This window comes from Ascaphus truei, chromosome 1 (assembly GCF_040206685.1).
Source record: "Ascaphus truei isolate aAscTru1 chromosome 1, aAscTru1.hap1, whole genome shotgun sequence".
Taxonomy (NCBI): domain Eukaryota; kingdom Metazoa; phylum Chordata; class Amphibia; order Anura; family Ascaphidae; genus Ascaphus; species Ascaphus truei.
This window is the reverse complement of record NC_134483.1, coordinates 372573623-372597644: the sequence shown is the minus strand read 5'-3', so window position 1 is coordinate 372597644 and position 24022 is coordinate 372573623. Positions and strand designations below refer to the sequence as shown.

Genomic DNA, 24022 nt, shown 5'->3' with positions numbered 1-24022 from the left:
ATTTCCGACACCAATTATTGGTTTGCAACAGCTTTGCAAACTATTTTTATTTTATATTTACAGTAGGTGGCATACTGCCCAGTTTGTACATTGAAGAGACTGTAAGGTCCAGAAACAGTATAAAACTAACTAGCAGGTTGCCGGATAAAACCAGCCTGAAAACTTTGGCTTACATAGGTTAATCAAACTGACAACGAAAACAAATAACATACTGTAGCATCCCCAATTGCATGTTAACACTATCAAATAAATCTATGTACCTCTGCCTCTTGTGCAGTATGGGTTGTTATAGAGTACCATGCAATGATGATGTTATGCCTAGATGGTTGAAAACACTACACTCATCTTATAACACGGCTTCTCTACCCACTTTGCTCTCTCACTAGCAGCTTTGTCACCTTCTCTGCTTCTCACCAAGGGCAGCAGCTCAAAGACCCATATGGGCACAATTTACTGCTTCTGGATCAAAGAAAACAGAGGAGCGTATGAATTAATATGCTATTCAATTTGCTCCAAATCAAAGAGCAAAGATTTTAATCTGCATCAATTTGCGCCAGCGGCATATGCACAAAGTGTGTTCATCTTGCTTCTTACACGAGGCTCAGCTATCGCAGAAGCAGCGGTTAATGGTTTCTCGGAGCTGGCAGGTTTGCTTGACACAAAGAGAAAGCAAAACTGCACCAATCATAGCAGCAACTTTGATACATCTCAGTATAATATTGTGCTGGTCACCACCTCCCCTAACTCCTTCTACAACCACTCCCTAGCACTATTGGAGCACAATCAGGGCAAACCATTCTGATACATTGATGCAGTCATAATTATTCAACTTGCACCTGTTTTTCAAGCAATTCTCTTGTGTGTAACATTTTACATAACCTCTTCTGATATTCTATTAAAACCCACTATTTATTCATGGAAAGTCTTTAAAGTGTCTTCAAATGAATGGGGCTCATTTCAAATGATTACAACTACACTGGCCAGCAAAGGCTTATGATCTTAGGAAGAACAGCAAAACAATAGACCATGGTAAGTAAAACATTTTAAACCGTGTGGCAGATAGGATTTGAAACACGATCTGAGGTTTTGAACACATTTACAGGCAGTAAGGACACTCACTTTAAGTACACTCGCGAGTAAGTACATATCGCTCAATAGGCAAACGGCAGCTCACGCATGCGCCTGTCAGCACGTCCTGAATAGCAATACCGGCTCCCTACCAGTACCGAAGCTGTGTGCAGGCGGGGAGACTATAGAGCCTGTTACAAATGTGTTATTTACATTAGTTATGCACGTATATGACGATTGCCGTACAGTACATGCATCGATAAGTGGGGAAAAAGGTAGTGCTTCACTTTAAGTACATTTCCGCTTTACATACATGCTCCGGTCCCATTGCGTACGTTAATGCGGGGTATGCCTGTAGTTATTTATTTTAAACCTGTTTCTGCTAATTTACTTGGCAGGGAAGCTTGCTTCTTGCTGATTACAGAGACCCTGTTGATGCTTTAACCTCTTGCAGACTCATCTGACAGTGAATGGGGTTAAAATCACAGATAGTGGGAGTATGCTGGTCCCGAGATGCTAATGAAATTCCTGTTGGTAGACACAGTACTACAATTGGGATAAATACTGTAGTAATTTAAACTGCATTTTGAATACCTCCCACAGACAATTCCACATTTAGCTATGTTGGGTTTGACAAGGAATGTCTAATACATTTTTAGTTTGTTTCTAAATGTTACCTTTGAACAAACCCTTTATACTTTCTATCTTCTTTTTTATACTATAGCACTGCTGGTATATCTGGTTGTTTTCCATGCCAAATGTATCTTTTATTTCTTAGAAAGTAGAAGTAAAACAGAATGCTTAATATGAGTACACACTGAAGATGCTTGTGCTGGGTTTAAAAGGTTTTGTTGAAGGAATTGTACCTCCAGTACTGCTGTATTAAGTCAAAAGAAATACAAATGTACGCAGCACCTTTATCTTTCTGCCACATCCATATTCTATTAAAATAGTTCATATAATGGGTTAGATTCCAGACAATGACTGTCTACCCAATGCAGTTTTGCTTGCGGCATAGTGAATAGTTTATGGCAAGAATATATTATTAAGAATTATCTTCTATTATTATTTCCCCTTCTTCCTTTCAACACTTCTATACAGATCAGGGGATTTTTTTTTTACATTGACTAAATATAAGCTGATTCATGGTCATGTTAGAACCTGTAATGAAAGTCAAGACTATACATGTTAATATCTCTGTACGTGAAAGTCATTAAACATGTACAAACACAGCAACAAGCCAACAATAAATACATTGCACATTATCCAAGTGGCATTCCCCCTATGTAACTGTGGAATACTATAGGGGTCCACGTTAAAATGGATGAGAAGTAAAGAGTGACACACTGTGCTCATTTGCATGTCATTTCCCAGAATCCCTGGCTGCAGTGGAAGCACTGTTTGTTAAGAGATCATGGTGAAAGGATGAAATGGTACAGATAATGGTGAAAGGTGAAAGGTGTCTGAGATGGGAATGTGCTCACAAGTGATATTTGTATTGGTCAATACTCTAGAAATTTAAAGGGAAGACTTGTCAAGAAAAAAATAAACAACCAATTAAGTTCTCATATATAAATGTATTTAAATTGGACAACACTAAGCCAATAATCTAACAATAGAAAAAAAAAATCATAAGCCATGCATCAATACATATCGATATACAAAAAAACAGAGCTACAATATAAAAAGATATGCCACCTTATCTATGTACTGTTTGTTTACTTTTTATATGTATTCATGCATGGTTTAAGTTTTTTTCTATTGTAAAATCGTGGTGTTCATTTTGTCCAATTTAAATATAGTTATATATAATAACTTAATTAGTTGTTTATTTTTCTCTTGACACGTGGCAATCTGTGCCATTTTTTAGAGCTTCTACTAATAAATTAGCAATGAAGGCTATCATACTTGGCATACCAGTATGATAATATCTGGATGCACTACTCCGTAATTCATATAAACGTGATGTGTGCGTCATAGTATCCCTGCAAATGCATTAAGGTCAACTGTTTTAATGTGATTTGTGTCCATGAGAAATATAAGATCAAAGTGAATAAGTGTTGCAGCAAGAAAGTGTTGCAGGATGAGTAATTACATGCATGCAGTTTTATTCATGCCTTCAGGCAGAAATCCCCCTAACCCAAATTATTTTAAACTTTGTTTTACAGAATCTGGAGGGTGTCCCTTGGAACTGTACTGCACTCTTTTTATGTATTGGGAAATGGAGCTAAGAATAGCACAGTCCAGCTGGGGATCATGAACAAACAAAAAAATATGGGGGGGGGAGGATGGGGGGGGGGGGGGGGGGTTGGAGAGAAAGTGCTGCTTTTAAGTACTTTTGTCTGTTTTACCATTATACTGTATTATTGTTTTAACGTTCTTTGCACTGTCAAGTCTCAGTTTGTGTCTCTGCTGATCTGCAGATGTGTCAAACATTTGTTACATTTAAAGCAGGGACCAGAGTGGGGAATGCCAGCAGACGTGCAGATTGATCGCCTTGATCTATCTGAGATCCATTTTGATCACTGGATCCTGCAGAAGGATTAATTAGGCAAATGGATGTCATATGTGTTCATTTTTCGTATATAAGTTATACAAGATGGAAAGAAGAACCAGTCCAGAAGTTTGATGATAACAGAGAAGTGTTTCTCAACCCTTTAATCGGACTCTCCAGCAAAACCAGATTTTAGAGTATAATTAATGTATTACTATAACTGTAACAGGAACTTATCACTGTTGAGAAAAACCATCTCTAAATCCAGCAGTGGGCTGGTTAATTGCACAGGCAATCAACCAGACGCCACCTGGCTGATTAAGGCTGTGTTAGAAAAACAGGAAGACGATTTCCTTAGCCCACAACTAGGGCTGACCAGAGGAACGGCTGTCTTGAGCTGCAGAAGGACTGTATGCTGATAGCAAGACAAGGGGACCAGACCTCTATACCTGGATGCAGGCACTGCCATAGCACACAATGGTGCTGACCCAGGAGAGCAGAGAGACTTTCCCCTACAGTTACAACAAACAGATAAGAAACTTTCTTCTGGACTGTTGTATATCTTTATGTATATATGTTTTGGGGTGGTAACTAGCTTAGCTACCCAACCATTTAGAAAGGGACGGAGTAAAGGTGTAGATATTCTCCAAAGCGGAGTAGGCCTTTATTTTGTTTATTTTGAGTGTTTTTGCCGTGTTAAAGGAACAGGCGCAATAAAGTTCATTTTAGTTTCACCTTAAAACAGTCTCCATTGCGTACCTCTGCACACATCTCTTACAGTAACGATAATGACTTTTCTGTGTAGTTGTGCTACAAAGAGAGCACACAAACTTCATCTGGAGTTAAGATGACATTTTTAAAGTGCCTATTTTTCCTGTGTTTAATAGAGGTTATCAGAGTCAAATCTGGCCAATATTATTAGGCCAAATCTATTGGTCAATAAAGAAATTACTTAGCAAACATGTTTAGAGTTGATAAGAAGTGACCAGGACATGTTAATGTAACTTCACGAGAATTCCAATGTGCTCTGGACAGAATAAGGTGTGGGCAGGGTGGCATTCCCCATGTCCTTATAGATTTACTGAATATAAGATAAAGCCAACATTATATAATTCACAAGCATAAAGAATATTCATTTTTTGACATTTGAAGTTAGGTGGATTAAACAATATCAAACATTCAACGATATTTATGCTGCCAAGGTCAGATATTTGTTTGTTCCTCAAACTGCCATGGCAAGACTATGCCTTCTGCAAACTCATCCGAACACAATGATGTGGGTCACATTAGCCTAGGACTTATAGGAAGAGAGTTACGGGTTATTTTTATACACAGCAGTTTAAAGTTTAAAAATAAAAAACGATTCTCCATCCTCCATCATAAATGTCACAGGGGATATATGTGTGGGAGTTAAGGACACACCCACAAAAGGTGGGGCTCATCTTTGTGACTGAGGCAAATTTAGTATAAAAAACATTCATTTGTAATATGAACTTAGAATTTAAGCATCTGATATTGTTGTATGGTAACGTATTTAGATTTTCGGTTTTTATTCTGTTTTTTCTGAAACTGTCTGCATTTCTATATTGTATGTTCGTTGTAACCTTTTTTTCTGTAGCCAAGCACTGAACCACTTTTCGTATATTAGTACAGTACTGTCTTTATGCTCTAATTGAACCTAGTACTTTGTAGAACAGATAAACCGCATTTTAGGACACATTTTGCTACATTGGGTTTTTGTGTTAATTGCATACTCTATCTTCTCCTAGTAAACAGGGACCAAGGACTCTGCAGGTAAGACCTGGAATTATTTGTGGCAGTGGCAGTGTATTGAGGTCTATTATGTCCGGTTTTGGGGAGATATTGCTCATTTTGAGGGCCCTGCAGGGAGGTAGATGAGTCGACAGGATAGTTGGAAGTATTAACCCATTTTCCATACACAAGTCACATGCTCACAGGTGTGCCATACGTGACAATTACCAAGCACAGTTCTGCATTTATCTTAAATGTGAAGGCATTTGATTAACTTGTTAGCCCTAAAAAATGGCCTGAATGGGGGATCCAGAGATGAAAGCTGAGAAATACTGTACTAGACAGGAGATAGATATGTATAGGGATTAATAATCCCAAACTAGTGCTTCCATGTACAAAACAACACCGTCATCTTTAAAGAGTCTTTGATAAAGCGCCTGGGGTGCGAAATGCATAAGGGGATTTTTTTTGTAACTAACAACTATGTTATCAAAAAAATGTGTGTGGTGCTCTCAAGACAATACTTGAGCCAGATGATTGAATAACAGGAAAACAACCCTTGATTGAATGTATATATATATATATATATATATATAGTGTCTCTAGGAATGTAGGCCGGTTATGACAATCCCACAGACCAGGTAGTAAGGAAATATCAACAACACCAGCAGGTGACCGGTAGAAGAAACATCCTATGACTAAACTATATTGTAATAAGGGCAAATTGGAACGAACTCACTTGGGAATCTTCATCCACCATTGCTATTCTACAGCTGGACTTGGTGCTTCGTTTTTCTTCCCTGTTCTACAACTTTGTCTGGATCCTATTAAATAGCTTATTTTTGGTACGTATCCCTGTTGGTGTTATCGCTATTCTACAGCTGGACTTGGTGCTTCGTTTTTCTTCCCTGTTCTAACAACTATGTTAGAAGGATCCCCGTACAAAAATAAACTACTTTTTTTGCTGAAATTCCGATCTGGTTCCCGTTTTCTTCGCGGACTTTGCTGTGTTTTCCGTAGCCTGTTCACTCGGGCTCTTCATCCATTAGACAGTAGATAGTAACACAAACTTGGTATTTACAAGTCCAGATATCTTCTCCTTTTCAACTTATATACTTAAGGTTTCACCTTCTTGTGAATGCAAAATATCCCGTGTTTGAAAGTCTCCAAACCTTTCTATTTCTAGAGCATACATGTTGTATGGATCTTTTTACAATACAGTCTAATTAACTTTGTCCTAATGTTAAATACATTACGTTATTATTTAAATCAGACACTTTTTAAATCAGTAATCCCCTCCTCGCACCCCATCTTTGAAATATTTATTTTGTGCAGAATCAGAACCGCAGGGACTTGTGCTGATCCAACTTTGGGTTCCCTGGTTGCCAATATATTTGCCTTTTTATGTGCTGGTAAAATGAAACTAAAGTCAAAGATGGCTACCAGGGTCACTCAAGTGGAAGTTACTATGTCATGTATTGATATTATATTTTTATTCTTTGTGTGAATTGTATTTTTACAAGCGGTCAAAAATGTTTTTATTATGTGGTTTAAAAATAGTTCATATTTGCATTAATTGTTTATTTTTTTTAAAGCGGGTGAATTGATTACCTTAGTGGTATAAAAATATTAGCTTGGCCTAGCTAAAAGCATCAGGGACCTGTAAACAATGGGCACCTGTGAGTGCTAAAACAAATGCTTAGAAAGCACTAAATTGCCTTTTATATTCAATGGTCTGATAACAAAGCCCAATTTTCTGTTTATTTCTAGTTGATTAGATACCTCATTCCAGCTTGGCAGGCATAATAGAAGGCCAATGTTAAAAAATAGTTAGTTATTTTTTTGAAGACGTAATCATTTAAGTAGATGTACAGTAGCAAGCTTTAGTTTACTGTACTGATGATGCAGAATATTTTGTTGTAATGTTTCCATAGGATTCAATGGCAGTGACAATGCAGAATATTCCAGAATATCCCACCATAATGTGCCAGTGGGAACAGCTTCTGTTTTTATTTCGGCGTGTGGGAATTTCCCAGTTCAATTTAACATGTCAATGAGTCTGAATAGGTTTTAGTGATCTACTGTAAATGATGCAGGTCACAGTACCAGGTTCAGAATATAAAAGGTTTATATTGTTTCAGGACAGATTGAGAAGTGCTGGCTGGCACTAATTTGATTTATTTTTAAAAATACACAATTCAGGGTCCTTATTGGTATTACTGGATAAACTACAGGCCTGGAAATGAATAGGGATTATGTATTCCCAATACTAAATTTTATAGCTTTTTATTTGAAAAGGGCTAATTAATCTAGGGCTATGAACACCAATAATTTTCTAGCGTTCTATTATTAAAATTAGCCCCACTTTTTCTTGTAATTTATAGAAAGTTGTCAAGTAAATGGTAATACATGTTGAACTGTTCAAGTCAAGGGAAAGGACATTACATTTAAATTACATTTAGTAAAGTTGGTTCTGTTAAGGAAAACAATTAAGCAATTAAAAAAAATCTGCTAGAAAAAATGTCTAACCTACAGTACCTTCAGCCCGAGTACAATAAAAGTCATTCAAAATCTCTTCCTGTTGCTTGGCAGATGTGGGAATGTGATTTATTGTAGATCATGCACCGATTTTAAGGACCCTAATGATAACCTACCTAATCTATAAATGCATGTACAGTATATTTATATGCCCTAAGGACCATACATGTGCCACTGTTTAGGATGTGTCCTGTATGTTTGTGGTTGAGACAGTCTCTAAAATAAAACTCGTAATTAAAATTGACACCTTGATTTCCATAATTCCACACTTTAACCGAATATAAACACATCATATATCATCCACTCTCTTTGTTTAACACAACCCTTCACTTATCTAGTGCACATGGGAGATACAATACAGTATACTGTAGGTCAATATGTGGCCTTATCTAGTCCTGGTTTTGGCTACCAGTCTGCCCTCCCTATCATGTAAGCCCTGATGGCAGTGACAGGACCAATCCTGGGTTTTCCCCACAGAGGCAGCTCCATTGAGGGGAAGGAGGTGGGACAAGGCTTGTGTTCTGCCCAATCCTGGGTTCAAACCATGTACCTTCCTCCCACTGTACTTAGGGGGCTGCACCACTAAATTTAAGCAGTTGTCTCTACCCTTGAGAGAGACAGGTAACACACAGGGGTGTCTGTGCTTTGGCCTCTCCTGTTCCTCTCCCCTTGGGGGAGAGAGTGATTACCATTCCCCTGGCTCTACTAGAGGGTCAGGGAAGAGTAAGGACTTCTTCAGGTAACCCTTTGCCTGGAGTAGAGGTCCAGGGACCATCTTGAGGTTGGAGGCCTGTATTGAGCTGTTCTGAGCAGATATCATTGTTATACTGTGCATGCAGAGGAATAAACCGGTTCCAGTTAACTACAACTCCTGCCTTGTGTGTGTAACCATGCTGTAAAATGGATTACAGTCATCTCTCCTGCTGACAGTAAGGCCTGGTAAGTTATGGGCATGCCAGCAGTAATTATGGAGGTTTGCAGAGCCGAGGAGAGGATAGCGCACCTTATGAGGGTGTGGAGTATAGGCAGGAATGTCTATAAGCATAAAGTGGTGTATAGACCTGAAAGGGGGTTGCCACGTGATTACAGTGTGACAGTCCTGGACATGGGGGGTTGGGAAGCTAAGAAACCCGATCCTCGTCACTATTATTAGGGGGAAGAGGATGGCTGTTGCGTAAGTTAGTGGCTGCTGGTCAGGGCTTGCTTGACGCAATGTTTTGTGAAAATGTCAATGTTGTGACTAATTATGTGTGTCATTCATTTTACAGGGCTTCCTGAAGAAAGGTACTTCAAATTTAGGTCCCAGCCGGGGCCGGTGGGATTCACCAGGGGGAGAATGTAACCATACTGTAAAATGGATTACAGTCATCTCTCCTGCTGACAGTAAGGCCTGGTAAGTTATGGGCATGCCAGCAGTAATTATGGAGGTTTGCCCTCACACCCTGGTGAGGTGCCCTATGTATGTATGGGAGTGGTCACATGCTCTGAATCCATGATTAGTGATGTCAGAGTTGTGCCAGCCCCCAGAGTATATATAAGGCACAGCACTGCTCAAAAGTTAGTGTTGCAGGAGGTTCAGAAGAGATTCTGGAAGGGTTATGAAAAGAGTTCAGTTGGTTGGTTGTAGAAGGAGCAAGTCTGAGTGCAGACTTGGGAGAATGCAGCTCATAAGACTGTGACCAGGGACCTGGCACAGAGAGTATCTCTCTAAGGGGAGATAGGGAACCCACCAATTTGGGAAAAGACACCTTTCAAAGGGAAGTGCGGTGAACATGAGCGGCTGAGTACAACCGCTGTGAGGGGCAGCTGGCCTGCCGCAAGTCAATAAAGATGATCTTGTTAAATCATACCCTCGTGTGTAAGTGTGGAGTGATTGCACAGAGGAGTGCACCACGGAGGAGTTCCTCACCAGGACCATCCACAAGCGGACGCTGGGATCCTGATGAGGTGGAGGCGCTGCACTGGATCTAGGTAGGACTCATGCACACTACCTCAGCTGCCTGTCTGGGTTGGCAATCCCCACACAACATCATGCGGGAGACTCAGGAGTCCTGTTGCCAACAGGTGCACCACCAGACACTACCATGTAATGGGGACTGGTTAGACCACAGGGGCCAATGTGAGATTGGGTGGGTCAGGCTAGGCCAGAAAATCCATTACATTTGGAGGCACTGCTGAGAGACCTGTCAACAGGACAGGCTTTTGCTAGGTCACTTGGAAACAGGGAGAAGTGTCTGCTGCCACTTTGTGCTGCGTTGGGACGGACCTAGGGGTAGTCAGGGGGCTGATGGAGTTTGTCAGTTCACAGGGACGACCTAGGGGCCTGAAAGGAGTTGGGGGTTTGGAGCCAGGCTATAGCTGTCCTAGTCACCTTGAGGCAGTGCTAGTTGCTAGGATGCCTAAAGGGATAGCCTGTTAACGTGGTCAGGAATTCTGGAGAGGGTCTGCGCTAGGCTAGCCAACAGTAGGTAGACGCCCAAGTACTGCATGGAAGAGCCAGAGTACTCTAGCCCATTCCAGACCACTTACTGAAGGGAGCACAGACTGGGAGGAAGGAGATACAGCAGACACAGAGAGAGTGAGCCTAGCCTGAGGTAGTGCAAACACGAGTCCAGCCTACATTAGGTACACAAGGTGGTGCATCAAGGTAATCTTTATTGTACCGGTGTGGTAGCTGCCCCGCAGAGAGGAGCTCCATGTACAATAATTCTAAGTACAGTGAAAGAATGGCGACCGCAAGAATGGAGGATCCGCGCGGTGCGGAAGGTCCAAGATGGCGGACGGAGGATAATGGAGAGAGAGCACATGGCGTGTGTGCGGGTGAAGAGTATGCTAAGGAAATGACTTTCACGAGCCTGCTGTGGAGTGGTGCTAAGGCTGTGGCCGCACCGTTTTGGTCCTGCCTAGGACCGCAGGGTACTACCCTGGAGGACAGTGTTGAGGAGATTGTCGTAATGTGTAGTGGAAAAGAAGGATCTGCTTGCCAGCCGGTGAGCACTATACAAAAAGCTACCTCCGTAGCTAAAGTGATTGGAAAAGCAAACCAAGATGGCGGCTCCCGCTTCCCTGGGAGACCGTGTGGGCTCGTTGCAGAGAATTCTGCAGTTGCAAAGGTTGCAGACAGTTGGCCGGGATTGGCGCCAAAGAAAGAACCCCACCCTGTTGGGGGTAAGGGCGCGAAAGCTGTGGCCGCGCCCTCCAGGACCGTGAAAGGTGCGGCCTCAATTGAAGGACATCCTATTAAGCTGTGGGACCCGCCCATAATTGCTACTAGTGGGGGTGGTTTTCAGCTTTGTCAGATGAGGGTGGAGCTGGTCAAGGGAATGGCTGGCAACTCAACCCCTGCTTGTCAGTCTCGCGGAGCCAGTTTACAGAACAGAACGTTGCTGCAAGTAACTTCTACTAAGACAATGGCCTGTCCACAAGAAGCGACTACGATGGTCTCCACTCAACCCTATTCAGCACCAGGAGGCTTACTGGTGATTCGGGTGGCGGGCACCGAGACTGTGGTGTGCCTCTGTCTACAATGCAGGCTACCCGACGGTACCGTGGGCACGGCGGCGCGCTGTCCGCAATGTGACACACAGTACTTGTGGACTATGCCCACATTTGTGCCCATCCAGACTATCGAACCCGCGGGGGATACGGCTAGGCTGTCCGCCCGGTCCCCCGGTGCACTGTGGAATGAAAGTGCGTTACCCGGAGAATGGGGATCGGGGCCGGTTGTTAAAGCCGAGCCCGAGGAGAAAGGAGCGGTCGGTCAGCGTACCGACCGAGAGACTAAAAGGCGGTCGCCACGAACGGTGACCCCGAGCAGAGTGGAAGAGGATTCCTCCGATGAGGAACCCAGAGTGTCGTCCGGTGCAGTGATCCGGCCTGTGGCAGTATCCTGTGGTGAAAACGGGAGGAAACTACCACTTACCGGGAGTATCGGTGAGAGGAGTCGGGTGTCGCCAGTGGAGCGGAAGGCCGAGAGACGAAGCCCTTCCATTCCTGGGACCGGCGGGTCCAGCGGTGACGGGCGATCCACGCCCACCCTGCGGAGTGGTAAGAGCAGCCCTTGTTCTCACCAGGCTCCGGTGATGGCATCCGTGGAGGAGAGGCGGTGTCAGGCCCAGGCGGCGCTAGAGAAGGCAGCGGAACTTCCGGACGTCGTCCTGGAAGAAGAAATCCCACTTGGGGATCCATCTCAAGATGGCGGAGTTTCCGGTTCCGGTGATGACGTCACTTCCGGCGGAGGTAGCGGAACGACCGGAGAGATGACAAGAACGCCTCGGCGATCAGGCAGCGCTTCCCGATCACCTATGACAACAAAGAGCTGGCAGGCTGTGAGGGGAGTCGAGAAGGGTGAGGCTCAGCCAGCAGAGAGTCCTCGCAGTGATACTGGACAATCTAAGGGTAGAGAGCGGGTCGGAACCCCGCGGATACCATTTGCCCGTCCATATGCCCAAACCCATGCCCTAGATAAAGCCCCTGTCCCCGTCACCTTTTCCCGTGGGTCCACGTCCAGTTTTGGAATGTCGGGAGGGTCCCAGGGAACCGGTGAGGAACGGACTGGGGAGAGACTGGCGAGTTATACGTCCGATGATGGGTTGGTGGGTGGAGGCTACTCGGGGGAGGCATCCATGTCTAGTTGGAGCCCTAGCGTGGCTATCGTGAAGTTAGAAAAGAGGCCAAAGCGTGTGGGGTGGCCTAAGTCCCGATCTACTGGGACATCGGGGGTGTCTTCCTGGGGGGGACACAGAGGAGGGAGATTCCCTAGAATCAGAGCCCAAGAAGGTTAGGGAGACCCGGTGGTGGGCCCCATTATTCGAGGGTTATGTGGGATGGATGGACCGCACTCGGTTCCTACTACAAAGGGAGGATGTAGTAGATTACTGGTGGCTAAGGGAGAATTTACCGTAGAGAAGCAGCAAAAGGAGATGCAGGAGCGGTGGTTTCAAATCTGTCACGGCAGTATAAAGCCCAAGGGTCCCAGTATACTGACAGACCCTGTGGACCCAGACGAGCCCCTGTCATGGGTGTTACCAGGGAGAGCAGGGAATGCTAATTTAACATGGTGCAGCCGGGCTGAAAGGGCTATTACCGCCAAGTACAAGTACTCCCATGGCTTGGAATATCCCTACGTTCCAGAACCCCTTATGCAGGAGATCGAGGACAATAGGGACAGATGGTTACGAGAGACCATAGAGGAGTATATGGTGAATAAGGGGGGTGCCATTAAGGGCAGCAGAGCCGAGGAGAGGATAGCGCACCTTATGAGGGTGTGAGTATAGGCAGGAATGTCTATAAGCATAAAGTGGTGTATAGACCTGAAAGGGGGTTGCCACGTGATTACAGTGTGACAGTCCTGGACATGGGGTTTGGGAAGTTAAGAAACCCGGATGGCTGTTGCGTAAGGTAGTGGCTGCTGGTCAGGGCTTGCTTGACGCAATGTTTTGTGAAAATGTCAATGTTGTGACTAATTATGTGTGTCATTCATTTTACAGGGCTTCCTGAAGAAAGGTACTTCAAATTTAGGTCCCAGCCAGGGCCGGTGGGATTCACCAGGGGGAGAATGTAACCATGCTGTAAAATGGATTACAGTCATCTCTCCTGCTGACAGTAAGGCCTGGTAAGTTATGGGCATGCCAGCAGTAATTATGGAGGTTTGCCCTCACACCCTGGTGAGGTGCCCTATGTATAGATGGGAGTGGTCACATGCTCTGAATCCATGATTAGTGATGTCAGAGTTGTGCCAGCCCCCAGAGTATATATAAGGCACAGCACTGCTCAAAAGTTAGTGTTGCAGGAGGTTCAGAAGAGATTCTGGAAGGGTTATGAAAAGAGTTCAGTTGGTTGGTTGTAGAAGGAGCAAGTCTGAGTGCAGACTTGGGAGAATGCAGCTCATAAGACTGTGACCAGGGACCTGGCACAGGGAGTATCTCTCTAAGGGGAGATCGGGAACCCACCAATTTGGGAAAAGACACCTTTCAAAGGGAAGTGCGGTGAACATGAGCGGCTGAGTACAACCGCTGTGAGGGGCAGCTGGCCTGCCGCAAGTCAATAAAGATGATCTTGTTAATTCATACCCTCGTGTGTAAGTGTGGAGTGATTACACAGAGGAGTGCACCACAGAGGAGTTCCTCACCAGGACCATCCACGAGCGGACGCTGGGATCCTGATGAGGTGGAGGCGCTGCACTGGATCTAGGTAGGACTCATGCACACTACCTCAGCTGCCTGTCTGGGTTGGCAATCCCCACACAACATCATGCGGGAGACTCAGGAGTCCTGTTGCCAACAGGTGCACCAACAGACACTACCCTGTAATGGGGACTGGTTAGACCGCAGGGGCCAATGTGAGATTGGGTGGGTCAGGCTAGGCCAGAAAATCCGTTACATGTGCAATCTTTCTTGGGGGAGTGGAGTATGTTTCTTCTGCAGGAGATTGCCTCCACACATCTGGAGCCTGCAGCAGATGGAGGTGCTGTACCACCAAAGATAAATATCGGTAATGTACCCCAGAAGCCTGTCCAGACGTCCCTAATACCACCGGCGGACCGCTCAGTATTCTGTGAGCCAACAGGTAGCAGGCACCATACACCTGGTAACAGCGGAATCTCCCAGAGGGTGGGGGAAACATCGTCACACTAGTATCATATGTGTATCATTGAAAGCATCTATTCTTCATGATTGAACCGTGGCAGCACTTCCGTGAAATGTGCAGACTAGTTTTCAGGTTTGTCCTTCTCTTGCTTTTCCCCAATGAGGCTACGTTTTCCAAATAAGACGGATGTTAATGTTTGAAGGTGTTCGTCTGTGACAATATTTGCCTACACATACCAGTGACATAAATATATTTAAAAAAATCCTCACTTTCATCAAAAGTTGAGTATATTGTTCTCTGGTACTGGCTGGTATGGTAAAGGCTGGTAATATGCAAGGAGAGGGGGCAGTGCTGCCTTTTCTTGCACAAAGGTGCGACAAGCAACAAGTACAGTACTCTAATATAACCGTCAAATCTTTCACAGGGGCTTTTATTGGCAGTATTCTGACTAGAATGACTATTTATTTTTTGCCACGGTACATGTAGCAGCCTTGAATACTGCATAGAGAAGTGGTTTTCAACCTTTTTTCTTTCGGACAACCCTAACCGCTGAGCACCCCTACAACAGGACAGGGTCACAGAAAACACAGAACAGAGAGACAGTCACAGGAGACTGAGACGGGCAGACAGTCAGAGGGGTCACGGGAGTCACAGTAGTAAAAGAGGGCAGAAAGTGACAGCACACACACGCACGCACGCACGCACACACACACACACACACACTACAGGACAGTCACAGAACCCCCACAGAACAAATACACACAGGACAGAGACACAAAACCTCAACTCTCTGCGACTACGATTATACCAGATGCCTCCGGGCGGGTGCCCGATCCGGTGACGTCATCCTCACGCTGCCACCGGGTGGCATCTGAACAAGCAGAGAAGACAGCAGAGGAGAGAAGCATAGGAGACGGGGAGGCGTGGCGGAGGCGTGCCCGCGAGCGGTTCGCCCTCATTGGCTGAACCGTTCACGTGACACGGCCGTCGCCTCAAGAAATCAAATTTCCAAGTCTCTTCTCCAGTCTGCCGCTTTGCAGTTTGCCCCTGCGTGGCCGTCGCACAAGGTATGTTTACCTTCATTGGATTCCAGCAATTAGTTTTTGAGCTGCGTCGCGCCACGGGACGCCACCAGCGGATTTTGGTGCAATCACGGCCTACTTCCCATTCTGCTTTCTCTTCTTCTTGGCCACACCCTACAGGTTCCTGACACCACCTCCTGATTGACTGCTTCTAGGTAATGCAGCCAATCAGAATATAGGAAACTGTACATCCCCCTAGCAAGTGCCCTGCTCTGGGACATCGAGGAAATCACCCAGCACCCTTTTGATCCTCTCACCCCAGGGTGCAGCGGAAGCCCGACAGGTAAACACGGGCATAGAGCACCCCTATAGTTTCATAGTGGGGTTCATGTAAGCTTACCAACAATGATTGCAATGACAATCTGTCCCTTATGACATTTTACACGGATAAACCAGTTGCGGATACTGTATGATGAGAATGGCGATATCCAGGAATTTCTCATTTGTTTGCAGCATTAGGTAATGTAGCACAGAGGGTCCCAAACTTTATTGGAACCACTATCATTTATCTGTCAATAACCAGCCTTAAGATCAGATCTGTTGCCAGGGGTAAAGAATCTGTTGGAATGCAGATAATGAATTTGATTGCCGCCTGATTCCTGGAGAACAGTTTGTTAACTCCTGACAACAAAACACACACAGTTGGTCTTCTTTATTCGGATGTAGTTTAGATTTTACATCAGTATACTAAAATATATTGGGTGGCTGGATGGCAAGCCACAAATTTTGTTTCCATAGTGACTCCAATATTGTTTGGCAGTAAAAGATGCCACAGAGTGACCACGTACAAGATGATCTCTCAAGTCACCAAATTAAAAAGAAGTTAAAAATGATTCTGTTGTAAAAAAAAAAAAAAAAAAAAAAAAGAGAGAAAGAATGCTAGATAAAGTCAAGTAGGTTATTTTAAAGGCAAATATTGCGTTAAAAAAAAAATTGAAAAACAATGTTCCATTTATAAGGTTCAGTGGAAGATATTCTTTTGCGGCTAGACCTCTCATGCCAAGAATAATAACAGAAGGGTTATTAGCAGGCAGCTGCCCAGCTGTGCAGACTGTGCCAAACTGGCCTTGCTTCTTAACATACACTCCACTCTGGACCAGGATCCATTGTTGGGCAGCGGTTCCACTCCTAAAACCTTGCACATAATGTTGTAGACGTCGACTGCTCTGATTGGAGCGGATCTGAAGTTCACTTTAAAATCTGAAAAGAAAAAACAAATGTAAGAAAAAATATTCGCTGCACCTCATTTGCCTTAATTGGATCAGGTTTTTGAAATAAAACATGTTGACGTCATCCATAGGGAAAAGGAGAAAATAGAAGGATGATTTGATGCTGTTAATATGATGATGGGGAAAAAAATACGAGGAGAATCACAATGAGTGAACAGCTGCACATATTTTACACCCTATTGTTTCTTTACTTTATAGTGGTTTCTTCAGTGGCCTACGTCTACTAATACTGAAAGTACTCTTTAATCATTTTAATTTTAAATACCGTAAGGAAAGAGCAGAATGGCATTAACAGTATGGAGAACAAGCTGACAGAACAGGCAACGCATCCTTTACAGACGTATCATATGACTTTTTGGTTCTGTCAAAATAAGTAGTCAAATTATTATAATTTTTTGTGTTCTCAGTTGCACTACAATACATAATTATTTATTTTAAATTCAATTATAATAACTGTCCTGGAACAGGATTGTGTTTTTTCTGTCTTCAGACTGCCTGCACTCCTCAGCCTCGCTGTTGCAACAATGTTGCGATCCCTTGGGGGTTTCTTGGCTTTAGCCAGTTGCCTTGGCAACCCCCCCTGCCTTTTACCAGGATGGACTGCTCCCCCTCCCCTTGCCAAGTGTTATTGTCCCAGTTAATTTCCCATCAGCCCAGACCAGCATGTTGTCTTTTAGTACCAGCAGCCATCCTGAGCAGTCATCTCTCCTATCCTGGTAAAGTCACTGATTTTTACCTATCCCTATATCTTGCATCTAGCCCACTTCCCCAATAGCTCCCCCTCCCCTCCATTGCCCTCATGTCCCTGTGTTCCCTCAGTACTTTTCCTCCCTTTTTATTTGTATGTTGTTGGCCCAAATAAACACTTCAGCAAGTAAGGCTGAGTCCCCGCTGGCGCTGAGCACGCTCATGCTTGGTGTCCTGCATGCGTGCGCGGGGGGCATTGCGGGTAGTTGAGCGCGCTGGAAAGTATAATTTTTTTGTTTACCTAAGCACCGAGCGTGTGTGCCCACGAGCACGCGCGCACAGTGTGAGCGGGGACTTACATACTGTATATCTATATATATATCTATATATGTAAGTAACCGCCGCAAGCGCTGCACGCGCCGCATGCTCAGCGGTAGCGGGGACGCAGCCTAAGGCTGAGTCCCCGCTGGTGCTGAGCGGGTGGCGCTTGGCGCGGTTACTTGCATATATATATATATATATAACTTGCATATATATGCAAGTTCCGGCTCATGCGATGCATGCGCGGGCACACACGCTCGGTGCTTTTGTAAATAAAATTTTTATACTTTCCCGCTTGCTCAAATAGCCCGCGATTGCGCCTCCCTCCTCCTCCCCCCTCCCCTCCCCCCGCACGTCCGCAAGTTGCTGGACACCTGGCGCTCATGCTCTAAGCATGAGCACGCTCAGCGCCAGCGGGGACTCAGCCTAAGGCCTCGGGCATGGTGCCTCGGGCATGGTGCCTCGGGCATGGTGCCTCGGGCCGCGCTGATCCGCGCTCCTGCTCTGCCTCGCCTGCTCAAACTGGAGCTTTTTTGTGTCCTGGCAGGCGAGGCAGTGAGCGCGCTTTGGGGGCGGGGCGGAGGTGTGGCGGAGGCAAAACGGAGGTGGGGCGGGAGGCGGGGCTAGTCCCTCGCTGCTAGTCCCATTGGATGTGAGCGGTCACGTGACCGCTACTCCGCTCCCGAGCGGCAAATTTTAAACTTGCCCGTCTCCTCAGAATTTCTCAGCCTCCGCACGCATGCGGAAGCAGCTGCTAAAGCCGCGCTGATCACAGATGAAGGGGGTAAGTTCATCTGCTCAGCGCAGCATGGCTCAGCGGGGTCTGTGGGACTATGTCCGAGGCCTAAGGCTTTGTCCCCGCTGGTGCTGAGCTCTCCAAGCATGAGCGCGGGTATCCTTTAAATTTTCGCAGGCACTCGCGGGGGGGGTGAGGGGGGGGGGGCGGGGGGGACAATGCAGGGGAAGCTGAGCGCGCTTGTAAGTATGAAAAATTTGTTTATGTAAGCGCAGAGCGCCGGTGAGCGTGTGTGCCCGCGCATACGCGGGCGCGCATCGTGTGAGCGGGGACTTGCATATATATATATATGCAAGTCCCCTCGCCAAGCGCCGCCCGCTCAGCGAGCTCAGCGCTAGCAGGGACGCAGCCTAAGAAGGTTCCCTTGCTTGATGTATGGGATTGAGTTAACCTGCCTGTCCCTACGCATCTATCAGGGTGTGCTTAGTGCAGAACAATAACTGTGTATATGGAGTGGAAGTTACAGTAAATAATAATATATAAATCATAAAATATTCAATATGGTACTGTGAATGATGTAATCCTGCATAGCACTTGTCATAAGACAATCTGATTGGTCAAAAAAATTCTTATCCAGAAACAGAAGTGTATATTTCACCTATAATTTAACACATTGACCATATCTACTGTAGGGATTCTGGTTTTAGGTTTTAACTGAAAAAAACAACAAAAAACACCTCTGATCATTTTGCACGCCAAGTTAAAACTGATAAAAAAAACCTAAAATAAAGTATAATTTCTTATTGAATTAGTTATCTTGTAGCAACTCAGCCACAGATAGTATACAGAGGGAACCCAAAGGTAGTATGGAAACTAACAAAGATGCACAGATAAACATCAAATTCGAATATGTGTACATATTTTACACTGATGAACACAGTTTTTTGTGATAAAATGAAAACACCGGAAAAACTAAAAAAATATAAACACTGATTTCACACAAAAATAGTCCCTAGCCATATTTACTAACAAGTGCTACCCCATAAGAAACCTTTTCTGCTGCAAAACACCTTACAGCCCATTTACTTGAATGGGCCTTAAAGATATTGTAGCCTTAAAAGGCCGGCCATATGCACTAAGCCATGCTAAATGGTGTCTTGTGGAGTAGCACTACTAATATTCTTTAATGATCTTAGAAGTATACTAAACGGGAAGCCAATTATACCAATTACCGATTCAACTTCTATTTGTTTACCTGGACCATAGGCCACGAAGAATCCCCTCATGTCCATAAGCTCATTATCATAGCCATGCCACCCATACCGTCTGGGGTGTGTTTCTTTTCTCTAGGGTAAAGGTCAACAGCAATTTGTGAAATATATATGTCACTACTTACTTTTTACTGATGGTAAATGTATTATATATATATATATATATATATATATATATATATGCAAATATAGCTGTATGCTCATCTGCATGTCTTAGGCAGGTCTGCAACCCCACCTTTCCCTATTATCAATCAAGGTGGGGTTGCAGACCTGCCTAAGACATGCAGATGAGCATACAGCTATATTTGCATATTTGCTTTCCTGTGGAGGGTTTTTGTCACTTTTTTTACTCACCATAACTTAACTCAGTATATATATATATATATATATATATATATATATATATATATATATATATATATATATATATATATATATACACAGTATATACATATGTGTGTGTACTGTGTATATATATGCAAATTTATTTATATAAATGTATAGTATATATTAGAGCGGCAATCCCCTAGGTTAATTTTTTTTAAATGTCTTTGTTTTTGTACAGTTTCTTAACTAAACTATATGATCATAGCAGCCTGTACTGCCCCAGTTTTATCACTGTTATTAATCTCTGTTGTTCTTGCTCTTATAGGAATTAAACATGACTGCAGAGGATGAATCTTTCTTGGATTTTGGCTCCAATTTTTGAGGGATCTGAAAGTTCGTTCCAAAGTTTAACTTGAAGTTTGCGAAGTTCAAAATCGAACCTGCAAAAGTGCCTATCGCTATTTTTTCATTTTGGTCAAACTCACCGAACACAATTGTAGCCATCATGTTGGTTAGGGATCCCCTCTAATCCAGAAGAGATCTGCTTCATTAGGCAGTATCGTAAGCACAGTTTAAAGATTTTCACTAAGAGAATCTACATTACTTTATAGCAATGAAAGAAAAAATCAGAAGTACAGAAGGAACAGAAAAAAAACTGGCCATGAATTTCACTGAATTTGACTTAGGGCAAAACAGGAGACACTTTTCTCTACTTTGCAATATATTCTGTCTCCATTTGAACAGCAGGACTTTGGTTTCCTTCTAATAATATGTAATATTGCAACTCAGGGGGGATAATTCTGTGGTAACCACATTTCTGAACTTCCTCATTTAAAAAAAAACACTGGATATAAAATTAAAAAAACGTAAAGGTATATATGGCTGTTATAACTGTTATAACTGTCACAAATGTCTCTCTCAAATAGTACGCGCTATTAGAGATGGTTGGGGTTCCTTACAATGCATCTGATCTCAGACGCGCTATTAGAGATGGTTGGGGTTCCTTACAATGTATCTGATCTCACACAGTATTAGAGAGGGTTGGGGTGCCTTACAATGCATCTGATCTCAGACGCACTATTAAAGAGGGTTGGGGTTCTGCAGAGTTTCACAATACTGTATTATTATTGGGTTCCTTAACAAAGAAAAGGTGGAAACCCACTGCTGTAGACACAATAAGTACTTTTGGTATGTAGAATTTACCTCTACTATGAACCATCCCAGTTCAGCAACAAGAGTTAAAGGTGACACAAATCTTCCTTTCTTATAATGGAATCTGTTTGGAATTTCCTCCTTCTCATAAACAGTCAGGTGCTCCACAGGTTTTAGTTGGTTATATACCTGCAAAAAAGTACCCCATGTTTAGAATAGAGTACCCCATTATAACATGGCGCTTAATGAACTGTTACAGTGAAGTGCAGATGCATAACTGTTAAAATGTCCTTTGTCTTTCTATAGATTACTCCAGCATAACAGAACTCACCAATTCTGGTCTTAACACACAAAAAGAAACGTTTATTTTGAAGGTTAATACTCACATACAAAAATAGTACAAAAGTACGATGACGTGTAAATAAGTTAGGATATTGTCACAGATGGTTGCATAGTTTTCTTTTAAGTGGAGTCCTTCTGGTTGAACTTGGTATCGGGATATTAAACCCGGATCCTCATCTCTCCTGGTCTTACCCCGGCAGTCAGCTCCCTTAACTTTGCTGTCGGTATTTATCCAGACAAAATCACCTAGTCAGCCATCTGAACTTTAAGTATTATGTCCTAACATGGTATTTACATATGTTGTTCCAACTTAACATTGATGTCATACAATATTTCCTTATGTACATACTGTACAGTATAAGGAACTCAAGCTTATTATCAGAAATGGTGTCATTGGCGATACCACCGGCTGTTGATGGTAACTGAAACTGTTTGTTAGAATAAGTTAGCCATAGCTCTTATACTTAAAATACTTCCCCTGTAACTGAGTTTACAGAAGATTTGACATTATCCCGTGTCAGAGGATCTTTAGAACGCATTCCAGTGTTAAAATAAATTAAACATGTCTCCTTTTCTTTGTAAGACATCCTTTCAACAATTGTCCTGGGATCATCATTTGAATCATGATCTTTTATCACGCAAGAAAACGGGATGCTCCAAGGGCAAAGAGATGTGTACAGTAGTTCTGCGAGGAGAAGGTCCTTCAACACAGCACGTGTAATAGATGGACATTGTAATTAGGTTGTTAGATAATCAGCACATACTGTAGCCTTTAAAAAACATCATACAGGAACACAGGTTGGGCATGAATTGTAACTTTGTCAAGGAAAAGGTCCTAAAACTTTCATAGTAAAAATATTAAAATTATAGATGCGTGGTGTTAGAGACTGTATACACAGCCTTGAGAAAGCGCGCTGTAGCGCGAAGCGCGTTGGTAGGGCAATGCCTTGCTACTTCTTTCTATCTTGACCAATAAATAATATTTTTATGGAAAATGCACTTTCCTTCTAATTATCTATTTTTGGTTATCCCTGGTTGTGCTCTGTTACTTCCTTCTCATTTTATACATAGTAAAATGCCTGGTGACTAAAAAGCATGGTTATCTGCTTTATATTACAGTATATCTTATGAATATTTGACAGAAAAAAAACATTAAAATGTGAAAGAAAATTGACTTTATTGCAATTAAGTATTAAAATAAGTCAAAATGTTTATTTCTTATTTGCATCAGTGCGTGCAATAATTAATCATATATAAATGTAGTATACATCTTTTTTCCCATCTCATTTTCAATATTACTATGATAGGTCATTAAATCTGCAATATATTTTCACAACTAATGTACTGTATGACATTGGGATGCTAGGCTGTGAATATTCTGGAGGCCAGGGTCATGTGTAGTATGATTAGCCCAGATAGGTTCAACTCGTTCCTTTTACAAGCACAAGTTCTTTGTCTTTCTTCACTTTATTGAGAAAAAGCATGGATATACAAAGGCACTTGTGGGTGATGGTATTGTGAGAGAATGTCTCTGGTGAGTGTGCTTGATAGTGGGGAAAGGTGAAAAAGGATAAGTCCTGCCAGCAGAGCAAATTACAGGAGGGGTACTCAGTCAGCCAGTGTAGAAGTGGAAAAGGAAGTGCCAGTGTATGCTGGGTAGCAAGATAGCCTGGGGACAGACCATGTGTAAGCAAGGCAGAGGGGGAGAAGGGAGACTAATCCATTCTGACAGAAAGGCTGAGGTTGCTGTAGCAACTCACTGGCATAATGCAGAGACAGGGATCGCAACACTGTGTCTACCACACAGGCACTGTGAGTGTACAGAGCAAAATGCATGCAGCTGGAATGAGAACGTGACACACAGAAGCTGCAAAGGAAAGGGGGGGGGGGTGAAACAGAAATGTGGTTCTTGTTCCATGACACTCCCCGTCTGGTATCTGGAGATACCACTATATAACTTGAATATGTGGAACATATGTGCAATGCAAACATACATAACACAATAATGCAAAGTCCATGTCCACATAACGAGGCGATACCGGCCGGTACCACTGGCGTGGAAATCCTTTGGCAAAGTCTTTTTGAAAAGGATGTTGGGTGGATGCACCGGTCCAGGTTAACTGGGTTTACCACAATGTCTCTCTGTGAAAGTCTCTGGCACTGTTTCTTTTTAAACTTATGGAAGAACAGTCCTTTTGTCTCTGTGGTTTTACCTACAGAGTGCATCCCCTTGTAGGTATGCCAGCTGTGGCAGCTGTCACTCTAACACCTGGCGTTTGGCAGAAGGAGATGGCTTTTGGCTCCTTGCGGAGCGGATCGACACTGCTGGAAGATCAGTTGTCGAATCTAGTCCAGTAAAGAGGGCGTATTTCGGGGAGACTCCCTGGAGCTGAGCACTGGGGCTGAACACTACACGGATTTGATCGGATTCCTGA

General features: G+C 43.5%; 1 protein-coding gene across 1 annotated transcript in view; it reads right to left on the bottom strand.

The window, feature by feature from the left end:
- Positions 1-6490: 6490 nt before the first annotated feature.
- Positions 6491-24022, bottom strand: part of ENPP6 (ectonucleotide pyrophosphatase/phosphodiesterase 6) — a 109749-nt gene continuing 92217 nt past the window's right edge. The window contains exons 6-8 of the mRNA XM_075610520.1: positions 21297-21434; positions 19751-19841; positions 6491-16722 (exon numbers count right to left, since the gene is read on the bottom strand). Of these exons, the coding sequence (XP_075466635.1) occupies positions 16517-16722; positions 19751-19841; positions 21297-21434 (435 nt within the window). The 3' untranslated portion in view covers positions 6491-16516. The remainder of the gene's footprint in view (positions 16723-19750; positions 19842-21296; positions 21435-24022) is intronic.